Here is a 19,669-nt window from a genome sequence, read left to right on the forward strand (position 1 = left end):
GCTGGGCCTCGGGAAAGAACTAGAAGAGAGGGAAAGGCTACAGACAAGAGACAGTCATGGGGCAGCGTTCACTTATTGATTTCCCAAGTGTAGAGTATATCTAGTCACCAGACTCGGTGTCAGCATTGTGCATGCCATGGCGAGCCAAGGAAGGGCTCCTCATTCAAAAATTACTAAAAATTTCAGGGGCACCTGGGTGGCTCAGTCGGTTACACGTCCGACTCTTGATTTCGGCTCAGGTCATGATCTCACGGTTTGTGGGATCGAGCCCGGCGTTGGGATCTGAGCTGACAGTGCAGAGCCTGCTTGGAATTCTTTCTCTCCCTCTCTCTCTGCCCCTCCCCTGCTCACACTGTCTCTCAAAATAAGTATTTTTTTTTTTAATTGCTGAAAATTTCAAAATGGCAGAAGGGCATTAGAGCCCAAGTGTGGGGCCCTATGCAGCGGCCCCGGGTGGTGAGGGCGCAGGGCGGCCCAGCCTCACAGACCTCAAGCCCTGGGGCCAAGCACCAGCACGAGGGAGATCCAGGACTGTTGTCACACCCTGTTGAGGCTCCTTCACCGAAAGGTTAGTAGTAACCAGAGTAAGTGAAGTGTAAGATTGAAGCTGTGATCTTGGGGATTAGCATCAGTTAGCCAAAGACAAATGCTTAGCTATAAGGAAAGGCATGCATATCAAGAGGAAACCAGGAAAACACAGTTCTGTTCGAAGGATGGGGTCGCGGGGTTCTTGGCAAGTGGCCAGATCAGGAAGACTCTCATAGGACACACTGGTGTTTTGACTCCCCACTGCAGGCACTGGGCGGGCATGTGTAGTTCTCAAGCAGGGAGTGGGGTGACCGTGTTTCCCCTGGGAAAGAGGACCCGAGTTGGATGGGCCATAGCAACCAGGAGAGGTGGCCCACCCAGTGCTGGTGGCCCACTTCCTTGAGGTGGCTGTGGTGGGCTGGGACGGGGGACCATTTGGACCTGGTGGTGGACTGGCTGTTGAGGGTGAAGCCGAGCGAAGACAATTCCTAGTTTCCTGGCTGGGGCAGTTCACCGGGATCGGGTTGAGGGGGAGGGGACGCAAAACCATGAGGACAGAAGGGAAAGATGGATTAATTCGTTTCGGACCTCCTGAGTTTGACCACCTATAGGAGTATAAATTAGAAAGGCCATCTGGAACTCAAAACTCCTACTGGAGGTATAGATGCCAGAGTCATCAGCATGTAGATGCCAAGTGAAGTCTTGAGTGTTGATGGGATCATCCGATGAGCGTGTGCGGCTAAGTAAGTACTAAATGAGCACCTATTATGTTGGCCGTGGTCTCCTAAGAACTGGGGGTGTAGCGGTGACCAAGTCCAGACAGACGCCCAGCCCACAGGGAACGGACGTGTTCTCTGGAAAGATTCCAAAGGAGGGGCCATGCTTCAGTGCTTCTCCCCCTTCCCTGGCCCCGTCATGCCTGTCTGTCTCCACTCGCTCCATTTCCCATCCGGGGCACCAGTTGGGAAACCCAAGTCCTTCCCGATCATTTTCTCTTCCCCTCTGTTCGGAAGGGCAGTTCCCTCCCCCTGGGCCTGAGATGCCAAAGACCAAAGTTTCTGCTTTTCTTTTCCCCCCACAAAATGCAGATAGAGCATCAGAGATGCCAAGTTTAAAAAAACAAGGCCCTCGGGGCACCTGGGTGGCTCGGTCAGATCAACTTCAGCTCAAGTCACGATCTCGCAGTCCGTGAGTTCAAGCCCCACATTGGGCTCTGTGCTGATGGCTCAGAGCTTGGAGCCTGCTTCGGATTTTGTCTCCCTCTCTTTCTGCCCCTCCCCCACTCGTGTCTCTCTCTCTCTCTCTCTCTCTCTCTCTCTCTCTCTCCCCCCCCCCCCCGCCCTCTCTCTCTCTCTCTCTCTGTGTCAAAAATAAACATTAAAAATTAAAAAAAAAGAAAGATCAGAGCCATCCAAACAATAAGAAGTTGCAAATGGTAATGAGAGCCTTGACCTTGCCGTTCTGATGCCAGCAGCTGGCTCACTAGCTCCATGCGACAGAACAAATCCCTGTCCCCATCAAGAGCCAGAGCAGCCAAACCTACCAGGGTTTCGTCACTTCTCTGGGGAGACAGCCTCCCCTGCTCTGCATACATTTAAAGCGTCTGGACACTTCGTTCTCTAGCGTCTCCTTATTCCGAGGCAAATCCCACGTTGCCATGAGCTTCGGGCTTGTTTGTTTTTCACAGTCTTTTCACGCAGAAAGAAGAGCCTTCGTTCATTTGGTTGTTTCTTGTGGTCACCAGCATAGAGTCTTTCGCACTAATAATACACAAAATCCATTCTTAAATAGAAGGCTTAGATAGGGGGCTGGCATGTGGCCATTGATGGCGTGTGGCATTTAAACAGGAACCCCGTGACTTTTCGGTTTGCGGCCAATGCAGATCATTTCGCTGTGGCCCGTGGTAAAGAACAAATCATCTGAGGAGTGCAAACAATTTTGCAGGTCAGAGCTGTCTTGTAAACCAGGGCCACACATGTAACAGCAAAGCGATTTAAACAGGTCACTTGCGCGCACATTTTAAACTTCTACTTTTGGATAGTTCACTTTATATAAAAGTTTAACTCCCAAGAATGTTTCTCTTACCGTGTAGCATATAAATGGCCGTGTCTGAATACCTAGTCAGGAACAACTTTTTAAAGTTAATGTGAGTTTTTTTTTTTTTAATATGACATTTATTGTCAAATTGGTTTCCATACAGCACCCCGTGCTCATCCCAAAAGTTAATGGGAGTTTAAATCAAATTAAATTGTACCATCAAATAAGGGGTAAGATACAGCGCATTCAGAAAATACCTCCGTCGTTTTCTTTCTTTTTTTGTTTTGAGAGACAGCAAATGGGTGAGTGGAGGAGGGACAGAGAGAGAGAGAGGGAGGGAGAAGGAGAAAGAGAGAATCCCAAGCAGCCTCTGCGCTGGATGGAGCCTGACGCGGGGCTCGATCTCACGAACTGTGAGCTGAAACCAAGAGTCGGAGGCTTAACTGACTGAGCCACTCAGGCGCCCCACACCTCTGTCCTTATTCTGGAGTCGTCAGCAGCTTGGGATTACTCATAAAACTGACCGCTTCATTCATACAGTAATTGTGCTCTGCCGTCTGGCTTTCTAGTAACCACTCTTTCTGCACAAGGTAGATCTCGAAAGGAGCCAAGCAGGTGGCTGCCTTACATGGACCATGCCAGGCTGCCCTGGGTCCTTCCCTAAGATGCTGGTCACGAGAATTCTGAAGCTGGAGCTTTATCGTCCCTTTGATTTATGAACTTGGCTCTGTGCAAAGACAGATCTGTCAAGGAAAGAGAATACTCTCTGCTGATGTAAGTCATCTTGTAGACCAACGTACTTGTTGTTGCACAGTACGTGAGAGCCGTCCGTTGGGAACTCTTCCTGAATTCTGATACCAAACTCACCCTCCTACATACAACACACTCCGTCCTGCTCCATCACGGTAAAGAGCCATCCCTCCCCCATGTGAGAAGTAAGGCCTTCCTTCTCTGTCCCCGGACCCCAACCCCTCCTGCCTCCTCGGGGCTCCTACACTACCAGCTGAACCCTCTCCCTCCCTCCATAGGCAGCTTCTCACCAGCACCACCTCATCTGGAGTCTTTCCAGGAAACAGCGTGAGCCTCACCGGCGCCCCCTGCACCTGCACCCTCTCTTGTCCAGCCAGGCTTGGGGAAGAGTCACCCATACTCGTCCGTTTTCTCACCCCTCATTCTCAACCTGCTGCAGCCTGGCCTCCGTCCCCTGCACTCCCTAAAAGAGCGCCAGGCAAGCTTGCTAACGGCCTGCACCCTGTGCTTTTCCAGCCTCACCAGCCTTTCCAGCGTCACCTCCCTCTGTTGGCCAGGCGCGTCTTCCCCCCTCGCTCCCGGGATGGGACATCCTCGGTCTTCTCCCGCCCTCACGCACTGCCCTTCTCTGACCCCTGGCGGGTTCGTCTGGCTCGGTCTGCACCGTAAATGGTGGGATTCTGTGAAGTTCCGGCCTACAGCCTCTCGCCTTCTCAGGCCATGCCCCGTCACGCTCCTGGCTTCGAATATTCTCCGTAGTGCAGACCAGCCACGGGTCTCTGTCGGTGGCCCAGACCTCTCCTCCCCACTGAGCTCAGTGCGTGCCGCCACCTACTTGACCTTGCCACTTGGGTGGTACAGAAGCATTCTGACTCAGCAGATCCAAACTCAAACTCGTGGCTCCCTTCCACCCTTCCTGTCCTCCTCCACAAAGCCCCACCTCCCTTCCAGTGTTCCCGTCTCAGCGAACGGCGTTACCATCCACCCAGTTGTGTTACATCACGAAACCTAAGATAGACGGACAGACGGATCTCCCCCCCCACACACACCTGCTTCTCCCCACCCTGTCCATCTAGGCTCCGTCTCCGTGGATTGTCAACTTGGCTTCCTAAGCGCGAGCGCCTCAGCCGCCACAGCTCAGCCTGGGTGACCGTCCTCCCCCAGCAGGTGGCCAGTAGCCTCCCAGGGCCTCTTTCCCAACTGCCTCTTGCCCGCCCCCCCCCCCCATCCCCAGCCCCTTCTCCATAGGACAGCCAAGGAGATGTGTTGTAAAGCTGAAATGTGACCCACTTTATCTAAAACGTAAACCCTTCGCGGCTTCCTGTTGGCTCCTTGAGAAAAGATCAGAACCCTGAACACAGCTTCCCTGGGCCACACGGCCTCGCCCGCCTTCCTTCTTCCCCTTGCTCTCCACCCCGGCAAACTGGCTTCCTCTGTTCTTCAGATTAGGGCGCGATGTCACTTCCCCCCGGGACCCCTCTCCCAGCCCAATCGGGTCAGATGCCAGAGGCACTGCCCCGGTGCCTCCTGTAGGAAGCTCTCACTACAGTCACATTCCATACTTACTCCCGTGACTATTTGATTAATGACTGCTTCCCCCAGAGGCAAGGCCTTGATCTGTCTTTACTCATCCAGTGCCTAGCACAGAACTGGCCCTCAATAAATAATGAATAAATGAATTTACGTTTGGATGGGGCTGAGTATATGGCAGCTGCTTCTAAGAACCACTCCTGCACATAATAGGCATTAAATCAGCCTTAGCCTCTTAAATTGCTATTTACTCTTTGCAGGGAAAAGAACGGAGTGGAGTCCAATACCTTGTCCACGGCAAGTCGGTTCAGAGCCGAGCCACAGCTAGAACCCAGATCCTCGACCTCCTGAGCTGTTCTGTGCCTTATCCTCACAAAGCCACAGGATCATTTTCCTCCCCAATCTCATTTTTTTTATAGCTTATTTATTTTTGAGAGAGTGAGAGCGTGTGCAGGGGAGGGGCCGAGAGCAAGGGGAAGAGAATCCCGAGCAGGCTGTGCGCAGTATCAGCCTGGAACCCGTTGTGGGGTGGCTCGATCCCATGAACCGTGAGATCACGACCTGAGCCACAGTCAAGAGTCGGACACTCAACGGACTGAGCCACGCAGGCCTCCACCCCCGCCCCCCAGTCTCATTTTCAAAGCCAAGATAGCTAATTATATAGCACATGTCCTTCGGGAGGGCTTAGCTGCATTTTATGGCTAGGATTAGCCTCGATGTTCTCAGACCCTCTCCAGGAAATGAAACATAAATACAGGGCCTCATTCGAGAGCATGTATCTTTGACTAAAGGCTGCCTCGTTAACAGAATTTGCTCTGGTTGCAGTTCACTCATTGTTTCGTCCCCTCCAAATGTGACCCATAGGAAACACAAAAACGAAAAAGCCGGCACAGAACCAGGCGACGGGTCTGGCAACAGAAATCGATGGGCTTCTCAGCATAAGCCAAGGGTGGAACGTTCTGCAGGCGCTTCTGGGCATGAGCTTCTAAAACATTGGCCCGACTCCTGGGATGCAACCTCCACCTTGAATCTGGGGCTTGTTCGAAACATACTGACCCCAAAGCCCTAGCTTCATTCAGAGCCTGGGTTCCACCAAGTGGTCCTGTAAAGATGGCTGCACACCCCTTACCGATGAGGCAAGGATTCTGGGGGAGGAGAAAAGGAAAGGTAAGGCAGGGCTTGCAAGAAGCTCATGGCAAGTGGGGTCTGCATTCCAGACCGATGACATAGTTTCCTCAGGAGGTCTCTGAATGCTATTTTAGGAAAGGCTTCGAGACTACGGAGTCCAAATTTAGAGCCTCCGATATTGCAGATTTCCATATATACAGCTGGTCCTTATCAGTGGGAATAAATAGTGCCTTAATGGGGCATTTCGAAAAGAAAATGACTAATGAACGGGAAGACGTTCTTATAAACTTAAAAATGCTTTGGAATACAATTTCCAGCAGTTTCCAGGGTGCTGTAGATTTTACAGACAGCTGACCAGAAATCCTTTCTCTGGTATCAAAGCCCATTCCCTACCTATAGCATATACGGTGATGACATTGGGGTTTCACAGGATCCATTGCTTGGCCCAGGGCAATGAAGAGAATTACGAGTGACCTCAAGCATTGCACTTGAGATATTTGTACTCGCTAACTCCACGGACTTTATATTTTCACGCTGGGTCTCTCTGGAGATCCCGTGGTGTAAACACCTTGCCAACTAGAGACACTTGGTCGCCGATATTTGGAGAGGCAGCAGGAGAGCGCCCCTTTCCACCCCTTAGGTCCCAGTGCAGGACTCCGAGGAGCCTCAGACTCCTTCTACAATTTTCTCATCTCACACACACCTCATCCCATGGGCGAAGCAGGAGGCTGCACTTTGCCGGGTGGTTGGTTAACCAACTTCCAAAAGCTTCAAAGCAAAAACGCACAAACATCTCTGTGGATGGTGAGGCCCGCTGTTTGTGTGACTCATTCCTGGAATCTTTTCCGCCCGTACCAGCTTGTAGTTCTCCCGTGTGGCACCCTTCCCACTTTCTGGCGCCTTCTGTCACCTCGTGGGGCCACCAGGGTCTGTCCCCGCCCTCCACTGCCGCATCATGGCAGAGTTCATGCCCTTGCTGTGATGGTTCCCTTGTTATGGCTCAGTTCCATGCCGGCGACACAGGAGAGTCGTTTCTGTTCCTGCTCGCTTGTCATTCCACGTCTAAGGCGGCCCTGGTGGTGACGGGTGGGGACAAGAAGACCGTCTATTGTTCTTTGCAGACAAGACATGCTCTCTTGCGTCACCCCGGGGCCATGACCCTCTTTATGGTCTAACTGGATCTGCACAAACATGGCAAGAAGCAAGCTGTAGCCTGGGGGGTTGGGGAAGAAAGGCAGAGGCCACAGGAGAGAAAGGGACCTCTGTGAAGAGAAGAGTCCACTTGCCCAGAGGCCCCAGAGGAGCAGGGCGGGGCAGGGGCCGATGACGGGAGGAAGGAGGAGGGTCAGCCTGGCATGACGTGACGCACGGTGCCTTTCCTGGGGTTGAAATTGAGGAACTGAGGATGAGGTAGTAGTAAGAGCCGGTCTTTCAGAGCACAGGATGGAACGGGACCTCCGGCCACTCACTCTGTCTCATGCATCTACGAGGGCTGAAGAGATTAATGACCCAAGGAGGATATGATATGGTCCAAAAACTTTTCCTGGATTTTTTCCGTAGGCGGCTGAGCCAGAGGCCAACCGCGGAGGAATTGGAGCAGAGGAACATTCTAAAACGTAAGTGACTGAGCCCGTGGCGGTCGCTGATGTCTTGCGGTGGCGTCGGTTATTCGTTCACCCGTGGGCCGCCAGCTTTGTCCCTCGTGCCCGCGTGAGAATGACTGCAAACCGCTCTGCCGGTTGATGCTTGACCCTCCTCGAGTGTTACAACAGCCAAGGCAGCGTCCCCACAGAGAAGGCAGATTCGGGTTCACTAGGCCCATCCAAAGCTCACGGGCTGCAAGGGCCACCTTCCCTTTCGTGGGCCGTAAAGTCAGAGAAGCTGCGAGATGAGGGCAAGCAAAGCCACTCAATGATTCCGAGCAGGGTTAGGGTCACCTTCCAACCCAAATGGGCTGAGAACCCACAAATTTCTATACTGACGGCTGAAAGGAGGCAGACAGCCGCTGGAAGGCGGGGGCTCGAAACCATGACCTTCCGTTGCAGCTGGCTCCCCACCCCCCCCCCCCCCCCCGCCCCGCTTTGAACATGAAATGCAAAGTCTAGGAAAGCATTTCTCAGGGAGAACGCTTCCTGTCCCCTCTCGGGATTTCTACAGCTGGCCCACGGCCTGCCTGCCGAATGCTCTCACCCAAGAGAAACTCGCCTGTCACCCTGGCTGTGGCCAGAGACCATGAACGAGCCCCTTGTTCGGTTCAGGGCACAGGGATACTTGAGTAGAGCGAGGGAATCCACTTGGCGTCCCACCAGCGTAAAACGAAAACACACAAACATCTCAGGGGCGCCAGCATGCCTGCATTTGGCGGGAGATCTTAAACAGTTAAAAAACAAACCCCCTCTGCCCACATCTGCCCCATCTTTGTTACTCCTGCCACCAGCACCTTTCTAAGATGGGCAGCAAATACTATTTTTAGTTTCACTCATGACCCTTTCTCCCCACGCACACATCCGCTTCTAATTTCTAGAAAGGAGAAATAACATGCTATTGCACAGTTTCCTGGGAATGTCATGGCATGTGCACGCGCGTGTATGCATGCACGTGCACACACACACACGCCAGCCACGTGAAGCCTGTTTGAGCAGCTGGATATTTCCACTTAGACCAAACTCAAATGTGCTTGATCTTTTCTACCCACCATCCCCCACCCCCCCTGCCCCACTGTGGCCTTGGGACTCGCTGGGTTTTGAAGGGTTTGCTGCCGGGAGCTGTTGAGTTGCTGTGGGGGCAGGCATGTGGCCCGCAGCCCCTGCAGAGGACCTGTCCCTGCCGTATCTGCCTCTGTGGACATCCTGCCCGCCCTGCTCCCAGCCTTGCTGCCTCCCCAGCTCTCTGCAGGTGTTTTCAAGGTTGGCTTTCCTCATTGCTGCCCGCACCTCACATACCCCCTAGGTCTCTAGGAATTCGTGTATATGTGGTTTTCTAACCAAGAATGCCCTTCACGGTTTTGAAGCTAAATATGCCATAAAATGAAAGAGAACTTTTTCAGATGATTTCCAGGGTTGGGGGGGGGGCGTTTGGCCTGTGTGCTGTCTCTCCCTTTTCTGTCCCAATCGGACACCTGATCCATTGTAACCTTTCCGTTGTTGGAGACAAAGAAAAGCAGGTGTCCATTTATTCCTAAAGTGGGAAGGCGGGTAAGGGTGTGTCCTTCCCCCTCTGTTGCTTCACCCACACACATACAGACACATAACACAGATCTGTGTTTTTTGGAGGAACCAATCTCAGTGCCATTTACTTGCTGTTCAGTGGCCTCCAAGCTGCCCCCAAACAAAGAAGCTACCGCTTGGGGCGCCTGAGTGGCTCAGTCGGTTAAGCATCCAACTTCAGCTCAGGTCATGATCTCCCGGTTCATGAGTTCGAGCCCTGCGTCGGGCTCTGTGCTGACAGCTCGGAGCCTGCAGCCTGCTTCGGATTCTGTGTCTCCCTCTCTCTCCGCCCCTCCCCTGCTCATGCTCTGTCTCTCTCTGTCTCAAAAATAAATAAAACATTAAATTTTTTTTTTTAATTAAAAAAAAAAGCTACCACTCTCTGGGGGATTATTCAGGTCTCAGAAAATAATTCTCTCAGCAAGGGCAGGGGGTTTAGAAAGAGGAGGTCTAAAATCCCCAGCTCACCTCTGGCTTCCTTCCGGAAGGCACCAGATCCTACTTGCTTGCCCAGATCCCTGGGAGACTTCGGGCAGGTCCTCACATTGACTTTTTGTTGCCATCTAGAAAGACCTTCAGATCTTAGAGACCATTACTTTTGTCTGGTAAGCCTGAGGGGCTTAGATCCAGGGACCAGAGCAGAAAACATTGTTCGCATGGTCCCCTTTTGTTCTAGCCGCCCCTCTCCTCCTCATCCTGTTCAAACAGCCAAATGAAAGAACTGCCTGACCGCATTCAAACAGGTTGATCATTTCAGTTTTCAAAACTTCTCAGAAATGAACTTCTCCTTCGTGTGAACTTTTATTTTTTTCCTCTGTATTCTGGAACTTGGTTTTCCTGAACATGTTTTTCTTTCTTTCTTTCTTTCTTTCTTTCTTTCTTTCTTTCTTTCTTTCTTTCTTTCTTTCTTCCTTCCTTCCTTCCTTCCTTCCTTCCTTCCTTCCTTCCTTCCTTTCCTTTCCTTTCCTTTCCTTTCCTTTTCTTTTCTTTTCTCTTTTCTTTCTTTCTTTCTTTCTTTCTTTCTTTCTTTCTGTCTTTCTGTCTTTCTTTCTTTCTTAAGTCTGTTCTGATGGTTACTCAAGAGATGTTTTCATGGTGTAAGAAAACACCCTCAAACAAATTCTTCTAAACCTTGCTTTCTGGGCTCTGAGTCATTTGAGGAACGCAATCTCTGAGGGTGCTGTTGAGACACAGGTCGCGGCTCTGCGGTAGAGCTTGGAGGGCCCGCAGCTACCTTCCAGCCCCACCCTGCCCGCCCCCTGGAGGCAGCACCTGCTTTGTCCCGCAGCCAATGAGACACTGTGCACATTTGAGCACATAATGAGCACACTCTGATGGTGGCAGCAGGTGATGACATCACGGGCCTTTCTTAGCCTCTCTGTCCAGTGGCCTAATGGGGTTGTCTTGGTACCCTCAGCCTGAGAATTCATGGCCCTCGGTTTGTAAATGGCTTTGAACTAGAGGTATAGATTCCATAGGTGGTGGCTCGTGGCCCTGCCCCTCAGGGGGACCTAAGAAACACACCCAGGAGAGGAAGGCTCCCTGCTCTGTTGCAGAATGCCGCCCTCTGTGGCTCGTAGGGGGCTTGTAGGATGAGGAGAGGGTCCGGATTGGAGTTTGAGGCCAGTAACCAGTAATGAGGAGGAGGGGCTGGCCCCAAGCAAAGCATGATGGGGAAGAGGCTGCTTATTCTAGTGAGAAAAAAAAAAAAAAAAAAGCTGGACTGTTTGTCTAACTAGCTGCGTGGCGTGGGAGTAGCCACTTAACTCCCTGGGCTTTCGCATCCTTATTTCCAGAATAAGAGTGTTAGACTTGGTGGTCTCTTGGGCCCCTCGTGGCCATACTTTCCTGTGAGCCTGTACATTTTAACTAAGTTCCCTTGAGGTGCCTCCTGGGTACTCACTCTCCAGACCAGACCTCCCCTTCTGTACTCCAGCCACCTGCAAATGCAGCTTGCCAGGGGTCTCCCTTCTTCTTGCTTTCTGCCTTCCAGTTTCTCTCTGATAGATTAGTTCGTACTAAGATGTTGATGGCTGACTGGTTTCATGGGTTTTTATCCAAGAGAAAGTTGCCTATTAAAAAAAAAATTTTAATGTTTATTTTTGAGAGAGAGACAGAGTGCAAGCAGGGGAGGGGCGGAGAGAGAGAGGGAGACACAGAATCCGAGGCAGGCTCCAGGCTCTGAGGGGTCAGCACAGAGCCCGATGTGGGGCTCAAACCCACAAACGGCGAGATCATGACCTGAGCTGAAGTCAGACACTTAACTGACTGAGCCACCCAGGTGCCTCTCGAAACTTGCATTTTTAAAGGAGTTCTAGGAGGGAGATGGGATATCTTTAAATCCAAAGGAAAGGGCTCTCATGTGGGGGGCCAGGGCCCTGTGGGGCAAGCTTCCGTGGAGACCAATGGTGGCCTTTGCCCACCGCAGGATGTGAGCATTTCTGTGCCCCCATACAAGATCCTCAAACGCACCCCACCCCCCAGGCAGCCACAGCAGGCAAGCTGTGCCCGCCTGGGGGGTGTCGCTCAAGGGCCTGAGCTCTGCTCTGAACTGCCATTGTCCCTTCCAGCTGGAAGTGTGAGTTGCCTCTGGTTGTGGTGGCCGCTGTCAGGACCCGCAAGGAGGAACAGGGTGGGACCCCGCTTCCGTGCACAGGGGCTTCCCTCTTTTACTGACCTGGCCAGTTGTGAGCCAACTGAATGGCAAGTGTGCCCTGAGTTCAGTTACTGAAACATAATTTAGCAGCAGTGATTTGATGCGAAGACCAAGCTGAAGGAGATTGCCTTCACGGATGCCGTTCTAAATTCAGTGGGTGAGAATCAGAGACCTTCTTTGGACACGGTTTGATTTCTGTGACCTTCAAGCTAGACGATATTGGGCTTAGACCCTCGCCTCCATTCCAAGGCCCGGAAGGAAAGTGACGTACCCAAGGTCACTCGCTTTGCTTAAAATAAGCCTGCATTCTCTGCCCTCCACACCTCTGCTCCCTTCCCCAGACCCTCTAACCTATGGCTCTTTAAACATGTGGTGAGTAAGTCACCCGCATATCAAGCCAAGAACGTTTAGACTCCGAAGTCTGCTCTCCTAAGACACTCCTTAAAAGTCTAAATGCAGGCAATTGTGTCCCACACTCTGGCCTCACACCTGCTCTGTGGACTTCTGGGAAGATTCAAAGAATTAATGGAATCAGGGCTTGCGAAAGGTGAGCGTTTTGAAATCCCTCTCCGCGTGCCCAGTGCTGCATTCGGCCTCAGCCGTGCCTGGTTTCTTTTCTGCAGCCGGTGGCAGGCACCCCCACAGGCTGGTCTTCTGTTCTGTCCCCACAGAGCACCAGACATGAGGCCACATCACAGTGAGCCCCCGTCAGTCACTGTGAGGCCCAAGGCAGAGTTGAGCCGGCCTGAGTCTTGTCCAAAGAAGGGAGCCTCGCCTCCCTCCAGAGGCCCATGTCCTTGCTAACAGCACCCTCATCCTGTTAGGACCTACCTCCCTGCCTTAGAGCCATACTTCTCAGCCCGGCATTTCTGCCTGGAGACTTGAAAACCTGTGACACACACGGAAAACACAGTAAGGTCAGCCAGCTCACCATCAATTTGAAACAAGGCAGGCAGTTTGGAAAGCGCCCCATAGGCAGGAGGGTGGCCGCGGTGGGGTGGGGGGGGGACAGGAGCTCGCTCTCCCCTTGTTCAGGTCGTGAGGGGCTTGGCCTGGAGCCTGCAGAGGTTCAGAGGGTACACTTGGCGTGTGACACTGTTCCCAAAACCAAAGCATGGTCAATGTTTCTTGCAGCTCGGAATGAACAGGAGGAACAAGAGGAGAAAAGAGAAATCAAGAGGAGGTTAACTCGAAAGGTGAGCGGGTTCTCCAGGCGGGAGCTGGGACAGGACAGCGCGGGCCGCCCTTGGCTCCCGTGCCGCCTGCGGGCCCCGGTGGCCTTGCAGCTGCCTGGCCCGGAGGAAGTTCTGTCAGTGGCCCCGCGCCTCGGCTGTGAGAGTGAGCGGCTCTCTAGATTTTCCGGGACTCCCCCCGGGGACGGTGGTCAGCTCAGTTTCATGGCCTTCAGTGCTTTGGGCTGGTGACATTCCACTGCTTGATTCTGTGACACCCATGCCTCCCTCCCCCCAGGCAGCTTGATGTCAGGTGCATTATGTTTTCAGTTACCGCGAACATTTTTTGAGAAATTCACCGTAATGCCACCAAGCATGGGAACGTCATGATCAAAATCGGTAGTTCAAATGTAATGCAGTTATTTGCTGTGACCCTGGGAGAGTAAGTTTTCCTTGCCTCCCCTGATACTGTGTCTTACCTATGAACTGAGAACTACTTGGTTTTATTATGCCAGATCCAGCTTGAATTACTGAATTTAGGAAAATGCCCAAAGAGCTGATAAATTTACTGCAGGTGTTTGAAAAGCACTTAAAGTCACAAAGCTGGAATTCTTATGTATTTTCACCCCCAGAATAGGTGATGCGGCAGTGTGACACAGACCCGAGTGCATCTAATTCCGTATGAGTGGCCTCTCCAGTAACAGACTCTTAGTTGAGGCTATTCCTGGATGGTGTTGACAAGTTTAATCAATTGATAACACACAGGAAACGGAACTATGTTCTGTTTTTAATCAGCCTCCTACAGTGACCTTCTTGAGAGAAAGATACTCAAATCTTAGAGACAGTTAAGAGACCCATTAAAATTAATTTTCAAAGGTTTATGAATGGACTTTTCTCCCTAGAAATATTCTGTAAAGGAAGAAATGCAGAGATCCTAGAACATCATGCCAATTATTAAGGTGATGATTTGTGCGTCTCTGACTTTGTCTCCCTTGGAGCATCCCAAATACCCAGTGACAAGCCAAATGCTATCCCAATTATAAGGAAAATAAACAAGAGCCTGAAAGGCCAGATGACAGGCTGGCGTCCCCCTGGTTGGGAACTCGAACAAGAGCTAAGTGACCTCACTTTGTCCAGGTGCCCTCACCCAAGTCAAGGTCTGATTCTTTAAAGCCCTAAGACCACCCCATCTTTGGAGGCAGGGCGTCCTTTCTCCCGAGGCTGAGTAGTGAGGAGGACTGGGGAAGATACGCCGCCTTGTTTTAAGTGTGTCCTTGAAATGACTTAGACTATCCAGAGGAGGCTGGTGATAACCCCTCCTTTCTGATACAGAAAGGTCTAGACATTTCAGGAAAAAAAAAAATCACATTTTCATAAAATTCATTGGGGTTGATTGCTGCGCCCAAAGTCTCCTAAACTTGGGGGTTTCTTGCTAAAAGCTAGAAATAGGAAAATACTTAAGACTATATTTAGTTTGTGTCTTTTTAAAAAGAGTATACAAAAAGTCAGCTAATGGCATAATTTGGCAAGGGAGGAGGGTTCCCTCCCCTGCCATCTCCCGAAGGATGGGTACCGCTAGGGACAGGTGCCCCCAAATAGCCCCTCATTTTTGCAGGTCTCCAAGGCAAGAGAACTTCCTTCTCTTCCTCCCGGTCCCCTCTCCTTCCTCCTCCCAGGAAAGCTGCCTTATAATTTCAGCATTTGCCCTCCCCTGGGACTGGCTTGGGGAATGAAAAATGACTTTAAGGGAAGGAGAACCACTTTGAAGGGGAAGACCGGAAGGCACTTTCACCTCTGCTTTTGCCGGCAGAGATGTGAGCCTGCCAGCAGGTAGGGAATTCTGTGGTGCCTCCTGGCCCTGGGCAGATCTTTCTCCTCTGGAGCCTTGAGCACAGCAAGACCAGATGCCAGTGACCATGGCTGTCGTTCGGTTACCCGCAGCCCTAAGGTTTCCTCAATTCAGTTCTATTTCGTTCTAACGCAGTAGGGAGAAAAATGAGAGCCAGGAGCTGATACAGGACACTGATAGCAACAGACCAGTCATTTTCTTCAGCCAAATTGAGACTAACCTAAAAATTATGTGCTCTGTCTTTTAATAAATGCCAGCCTCCCCCTTTGGAAAAAAAAAAAAAACAAACATGCTGGCTAGCTAAATGGATAGATGGATGGGAAGAAGAAAGGAAGGGAGGGAGGAGAGGGAAAGGGGAAATGCACTTGGGTCAAGTTGTATTAGTAGTGGATCTGGGGCCTCAAGTAATTTACTTTTCAGTATTTGGTTGCAAGTGATATTTCTGCCATAGATTGAAACATAATGCTTCCAACCTCTGCCCCACCCCCCCTCCGCCCCTTCTTCTAGCCCACCATCCCCAGAAAATGGACTTCAGCCACAAAGATCATTTCCTCGCCATCTGAGGAAGGACCCTAGGTTCACGTACCCCAAAGGCAAGCCAAAGGCACATCTGAGCACTAAGTAGCCAGGGGCACGAGCCCATGCTCGCAGTGGAGAGTCCCAGGGGGCATTGGTTAGGTGGCCTACACCCACCCGAGAACCCCCTCCCCCCGGGGAAGAAACCGGTCCCCTCCTCATTCCTTCCCTCCTAGCACTTGGGAGCAGCACCTTATCGATTTGGAGAGATCGTGTCTAAAGTCTCCGATGGGACTCAGGCATGAAAAATAGCCCCTGACCTTTTCTGTTCGCTCCAGACTGCCACCAAGTCTGTTGGTAAAGTATCCAGAGCATGATTTCTGGAAATATAAACTAGAACTTCCATGCTTAACCTTCCTCTTGTCACAGTACACTTAGAAATTAGCACCATCTGCCCAGCATTTCACGGTAAATCTTGCTAGTCCTAAGAAGCACAAGAGATGTTGAGCAGGAGTCCTTGTGTAGCTGGGGAACCAGGAAATGTTTGCATGTATTTTAACGAGTATGCAAAAGCTGCCTGAACTCACATTGCAGAGGGCACGTGTTTGAGTCCGGATGGATTGTTCACAGTACCCCACGAAGCCTGGGACAGCTGTGGGTTTCCTGCGACAGGACAGCACTGACACCAGAAGGTCCTGTCCCAGGAATGCCAGGGCTGCCTCAGCACAGATGGGAACCACTCTGACAGGGGGCTGCGTGTGGCCCAGGCAAGTGGGCCACAGCCCGCTAGGCCTCTGATCCCCCACATCCCCCCTCCCACCATTGGCCAAGAGGGAGCCGCAGGCTGCTTTGGTCCCGCCTGCAGCCTGGCCGTACCCGGCTCCATTCTGTTTGATCCCAGCCGGGCAATCATCTAACTCCTTTTCCGCGTGCTCTTCCACGGTCCACCAGCTGGCAGCGGGCTGGAGCACGCTGGCACCACCAAAGGTGTGTGGCAGCCACGGGAAATCGAGTCAGGACAGCCAGGGTGGTTGGGATTCACTTGTGCGTCTGTGTGTGTTGTATAGGCCTTTGTGGTGGGGTTGTATCTGACTGCACTTTCTGTTGATAGAAGTGAATACAGCGTAGGGCTTGGAGGAAAAAGTGCTTTAAAATAACGTCGGTTAAACGTGCGTTCACAGCATCCTGAAGACACGGCGACGGTGTTGCTCCAGGAGAAATAAACCCAGTGACGGGAAGCAATGATAGAAACGTCAGCCTTGTGCCGCCCAAGTACACAGGGAGGGTGCTCGTGACTGGGACCACGAGGCGGCTAAATAAATACACATTCTCATCCTAGTTGTTGCACCCCTCGCCGCAGACCCGTCCTGAAGGCCTGTCCCATGCCTTCCTGGCCTAAACCCAGCCTCGCCCTGCATTTGCGGACAGACTGTGAGGAGCAGGGTCCCCTCTGGCCTCGTACATCATGGCTGCGGACCCCTGAATTTGCATATTGTTTGCACATCCGCCCTTTGGGGGGTCTAAAACACACGCATTTAAAACGATTTCCAGCCCCATCCTGCAGAGCACACTCAATCTGACACACGGGCATGGGCTTACAAATCCAAAATGAGACCGAAGCCTGGTGTGAGGTTCCCGTCCCCGAGTGGGAGGCGCGGTACGGGTGTGGGAAAATCCACAGCGGACGCCCGCACCCACGCGGGCAGACAGGCCGCTTACAAGGAGACGCTGCAGTGTTATTAAGAGTCAGCCTACCTGTCTATCCGGATGAGCCTGAAGGTAGCTCAGGGGATAATAAAGCTCTCTCTCTTTGAGTTCTGGAAAAGTCCCAGGTCCAGGAGTCAGAAGCCCTAGGTCCCCACCCCGGGCCCTGCCCCTCACTTGCTGAGGGACGTGTTGGTTGCCTCTCGGGACCTCGTTTTCCCCCCGACCCAGCAGTCTACACTCCTCTGGCTGACCGGGTCCATCTCTCTCCCTCCCTGCAGCTCAGCCAAAGACCCACAGTGGAAGAACTTCGAGAAAGAAAGATCCTCATCCGTTTCAGTGACTACGTGGAGGTGGCTGACGCTCAGGACTATGACCGCAGGGCCGACAAGCCGTGGACCCGCCTCACCGCTGCCGACAAAGTAAGCCGAGGGGCGAGGAGTGGGGTAGGGGGTCCTTGTGCCTCAGTCTCCCCCCGCGTTGGCGTTCCCTCTTGCTGCCGGGACCCCGGGCTGAGACCAGCAGCGAGGCCGTGGTTGCAGTGGCCGTCATGGGGTGCCGAGCGCCCCCTGGGCCTGCTGAGGGTGCCGCTTCTCCCAGGGCTCCAGATAACCTGCGGGGAGGTCACCGAATTGATTCTCCACTGCCGGAGAGAAGGCACACGACAGTCACATAATGTCATGCTGAGTGACAGCAGGAGGAGAGGCCGCGTGGGTGGCTGTGCCCACAGACACAGAACATCTGTATGGGCACAGAACGGTTCACGAGTGCGAGGCTCCAGGCTTCTCGCAGCCCTTCGTGGAGAGGACGCTGTCCTCGGCACCCAGTAGGATTCGCAAAACTAAAGAGAGACCAGCTCACTGTGTCTGCGGTTGTTACACCCTAACGGTAGAAACGGGCCACAAATCACAGAGACGGCAAAACGTGCCTCGCTACGCTAAACCGTCATCCGTTTGGAAAACAAGAAGAATCTGAGGCTGAGTTTTGTAAGAAATGCAGTGAAGCAAAAGGGAATTCTCACCTGTCCCCTGGACCATAAATCGAAATGAACCTCTGCTGCGTAATCCTTTGGGACCCTAGTCCAGTCACTGTTAGGAACTGGAGAGCTAAGGGCCTTTTAAAACGAAATCTAAAATAATGACCACGTCTGGTGTGCAGGTGACACTGGGGAGACTCTGGCATACATTGGGGGCCTTCTCTTGAGTCCTGCCTTCACCCCACGAATTCTCAGGGCCGGTGTCTTTCTTACGTGGGCTGCAGGGCGAGGCCGTCTACAGTGCAGATTCTGGCCTGATCGAGTGCAGGGAGTTTGAACACAGGGAAGCTGCGGCACGTGGGTGGGAACACTGGGGCCAGAAGCAGGCTTTCCAGAAATGCCTCCCACACGGTGGGTCCACCCACAGGTCCCGATGGAGTGGAAGCCTCTGCCCTCCTCTTAAACGTAACACTCATTGCTTCCCCAGACAGGCATCTGTGGTAGTGACCCCAGGAACCGGCACCACCATCCACCAGACAGACACACAGACCCAGAGGCCCAGCCCCCAGGCTGTTGTGTCACATAAACGGGAACAGAGGAAAGAGCCCTGGCGCCTCCTGCCTTTTGTTCACAGCCTGACTGCAGCGCCCTTGCTGACCGAGGATGAGGGAGGGTATCAGAAAAGCGGGGGGAAAGTACAGCGCGTCTCCCCATGCACGTGCTGAAGTTGTGCGTCGCATTCAGGGGACCCAGTTCCTCAAGAGCTGCAGCACAAGAACAGGAAGTGGCGCCCACAGAGGGGGGTATGCCTGCCTTCTCTGGGGGGAGCCACTCTGATCCTGCCTGCCGGCCTTTCCGGCCTCTCAGTGCCTTGACAGTCCCATCGAAGGAAATACAGCAAAACCTCGGACTGTGAGGAAGACAAGCACACATTTCTAATAAATGTTAACTTGATAAATGGGCGACATCTTGGAATGTGAGTAGAGCGTGACGCCGAACGTCACATGATCACAGCTGAGCCAGTGGTTCTTGAAATTCGCTTTGGTACACAAGTGCTTTGGATTGCAGGCGTGTTTCCAGAATGAACTATGCTCACAAACCAAGGTTCTACTGCACTCCCATTAGAAGGAGCTCTGGGAGGGAGCGCCTGGGTGGCTCAGTCGGTTAAGCGTCCGACTTCAGCTCAGGTCATGATCCCACGGTTTGTAGTTCGAGCCCCGCGTCAGCCTCTGTGCTGACTGCTCAGAGCCTGGAGCCTGCTTTGGATTCTGGGTCTCCCTCTCTTTCTCTCTGCCCCTCCCCCCCCCCAAAAATAAATGAACATTAGAAGTAGCTCTGGAAAAGAGCGCATGTTTTAGAATTTCAGTGCCTGGGGAGGAAGTGAGGTTTTCTGCAGTGTCAGAACCTTCTGTTCCACCTCCTCGTCTGTCCTTGCATCCTGCCTGCCTGCCCTCCCTCAGCCACAGCAGGGCGCTGGTGCTGCTGGAAGCGGGCAGCTACTCAAACGACGCCATACCCTTGATAATGGCATAGACCACCTCCGAATCAACAGAGCTGTGAAAGAGCGAGGTCTTTGTAAATCAAACGGAAAGGAGGCAGCTGGCAATCACCCATTCC

At 52.5% G+C, this 19,669-nt stretch overlaps 1 protein-coding gene and 1 long non-coding RNA gene across 11 annotated transcripts in view; one reads left to right on the forward strand and one right to left on the reverse strand.

The window, feature by feature from the left end:
• The window catches only part of PHACTR1 (phosphatase and actin regulator 1), a 560,468-nt gene that overhangs the window by 533,457 nt on the left and 7,342 nt on the right, over positions 1 to 19,669 (forward strand). For all 10 annotated transcript variants that reach the window (XR_008298732.1, XM_027040300.2, XM_027040305.2 and 7 more), the window contains 3 exons: positions 7,534 to 7,589; positions 12,970 to 13,031; positions 17,358 to 17,498. Coding sequence is in view for 9 of the 10 variants with exons in the window: in XM_027040300.2 (XP_026896101.1) it covers positions 7,534 to 7,589; positions 12,970 to 13,031; positions 17,358 to 17,498 (259 nt within the window). In the remaining variant the exon portion in view is untranslated. The remainder of the gene's footprint in view (positions 1 to 7,533; positions 7,590 to 12,969; positions 13,032 to 17,357; positions 17,499 to 19,669) is intronic.
• Positions 10,880 to 15,333, reverse strand: LOC128315691 (uncharacterized). The gene is made up of 2 exons (XR_008298735.1): positions 12,325 to 15,333; positions 10,880 to 11,251 (listed from the first exon to the last, which is right to left on the reverse strand). It is a non-coding gene; the product is annotated as an uncharacterized LOC128315691 (long non-coding RNA).

Source organism: Acinonyx jubatus, chromosome B2 (assembly GCF_027475565.1).
Source record: "Acinonyx jubatus isolate Ajub_Pintada_27869175 chromosome B2, VMU_Ajub_asm_v1.0, whole genome shotgun sequence".
In the NCBI taxonomy this organism is placed as follows: domain Eukaryota; kingdom Metazoa; phylum Chordata; class Mammalia; order Carnivora; family Felidae; genus Acinonyx; species Acinonyx jubatus.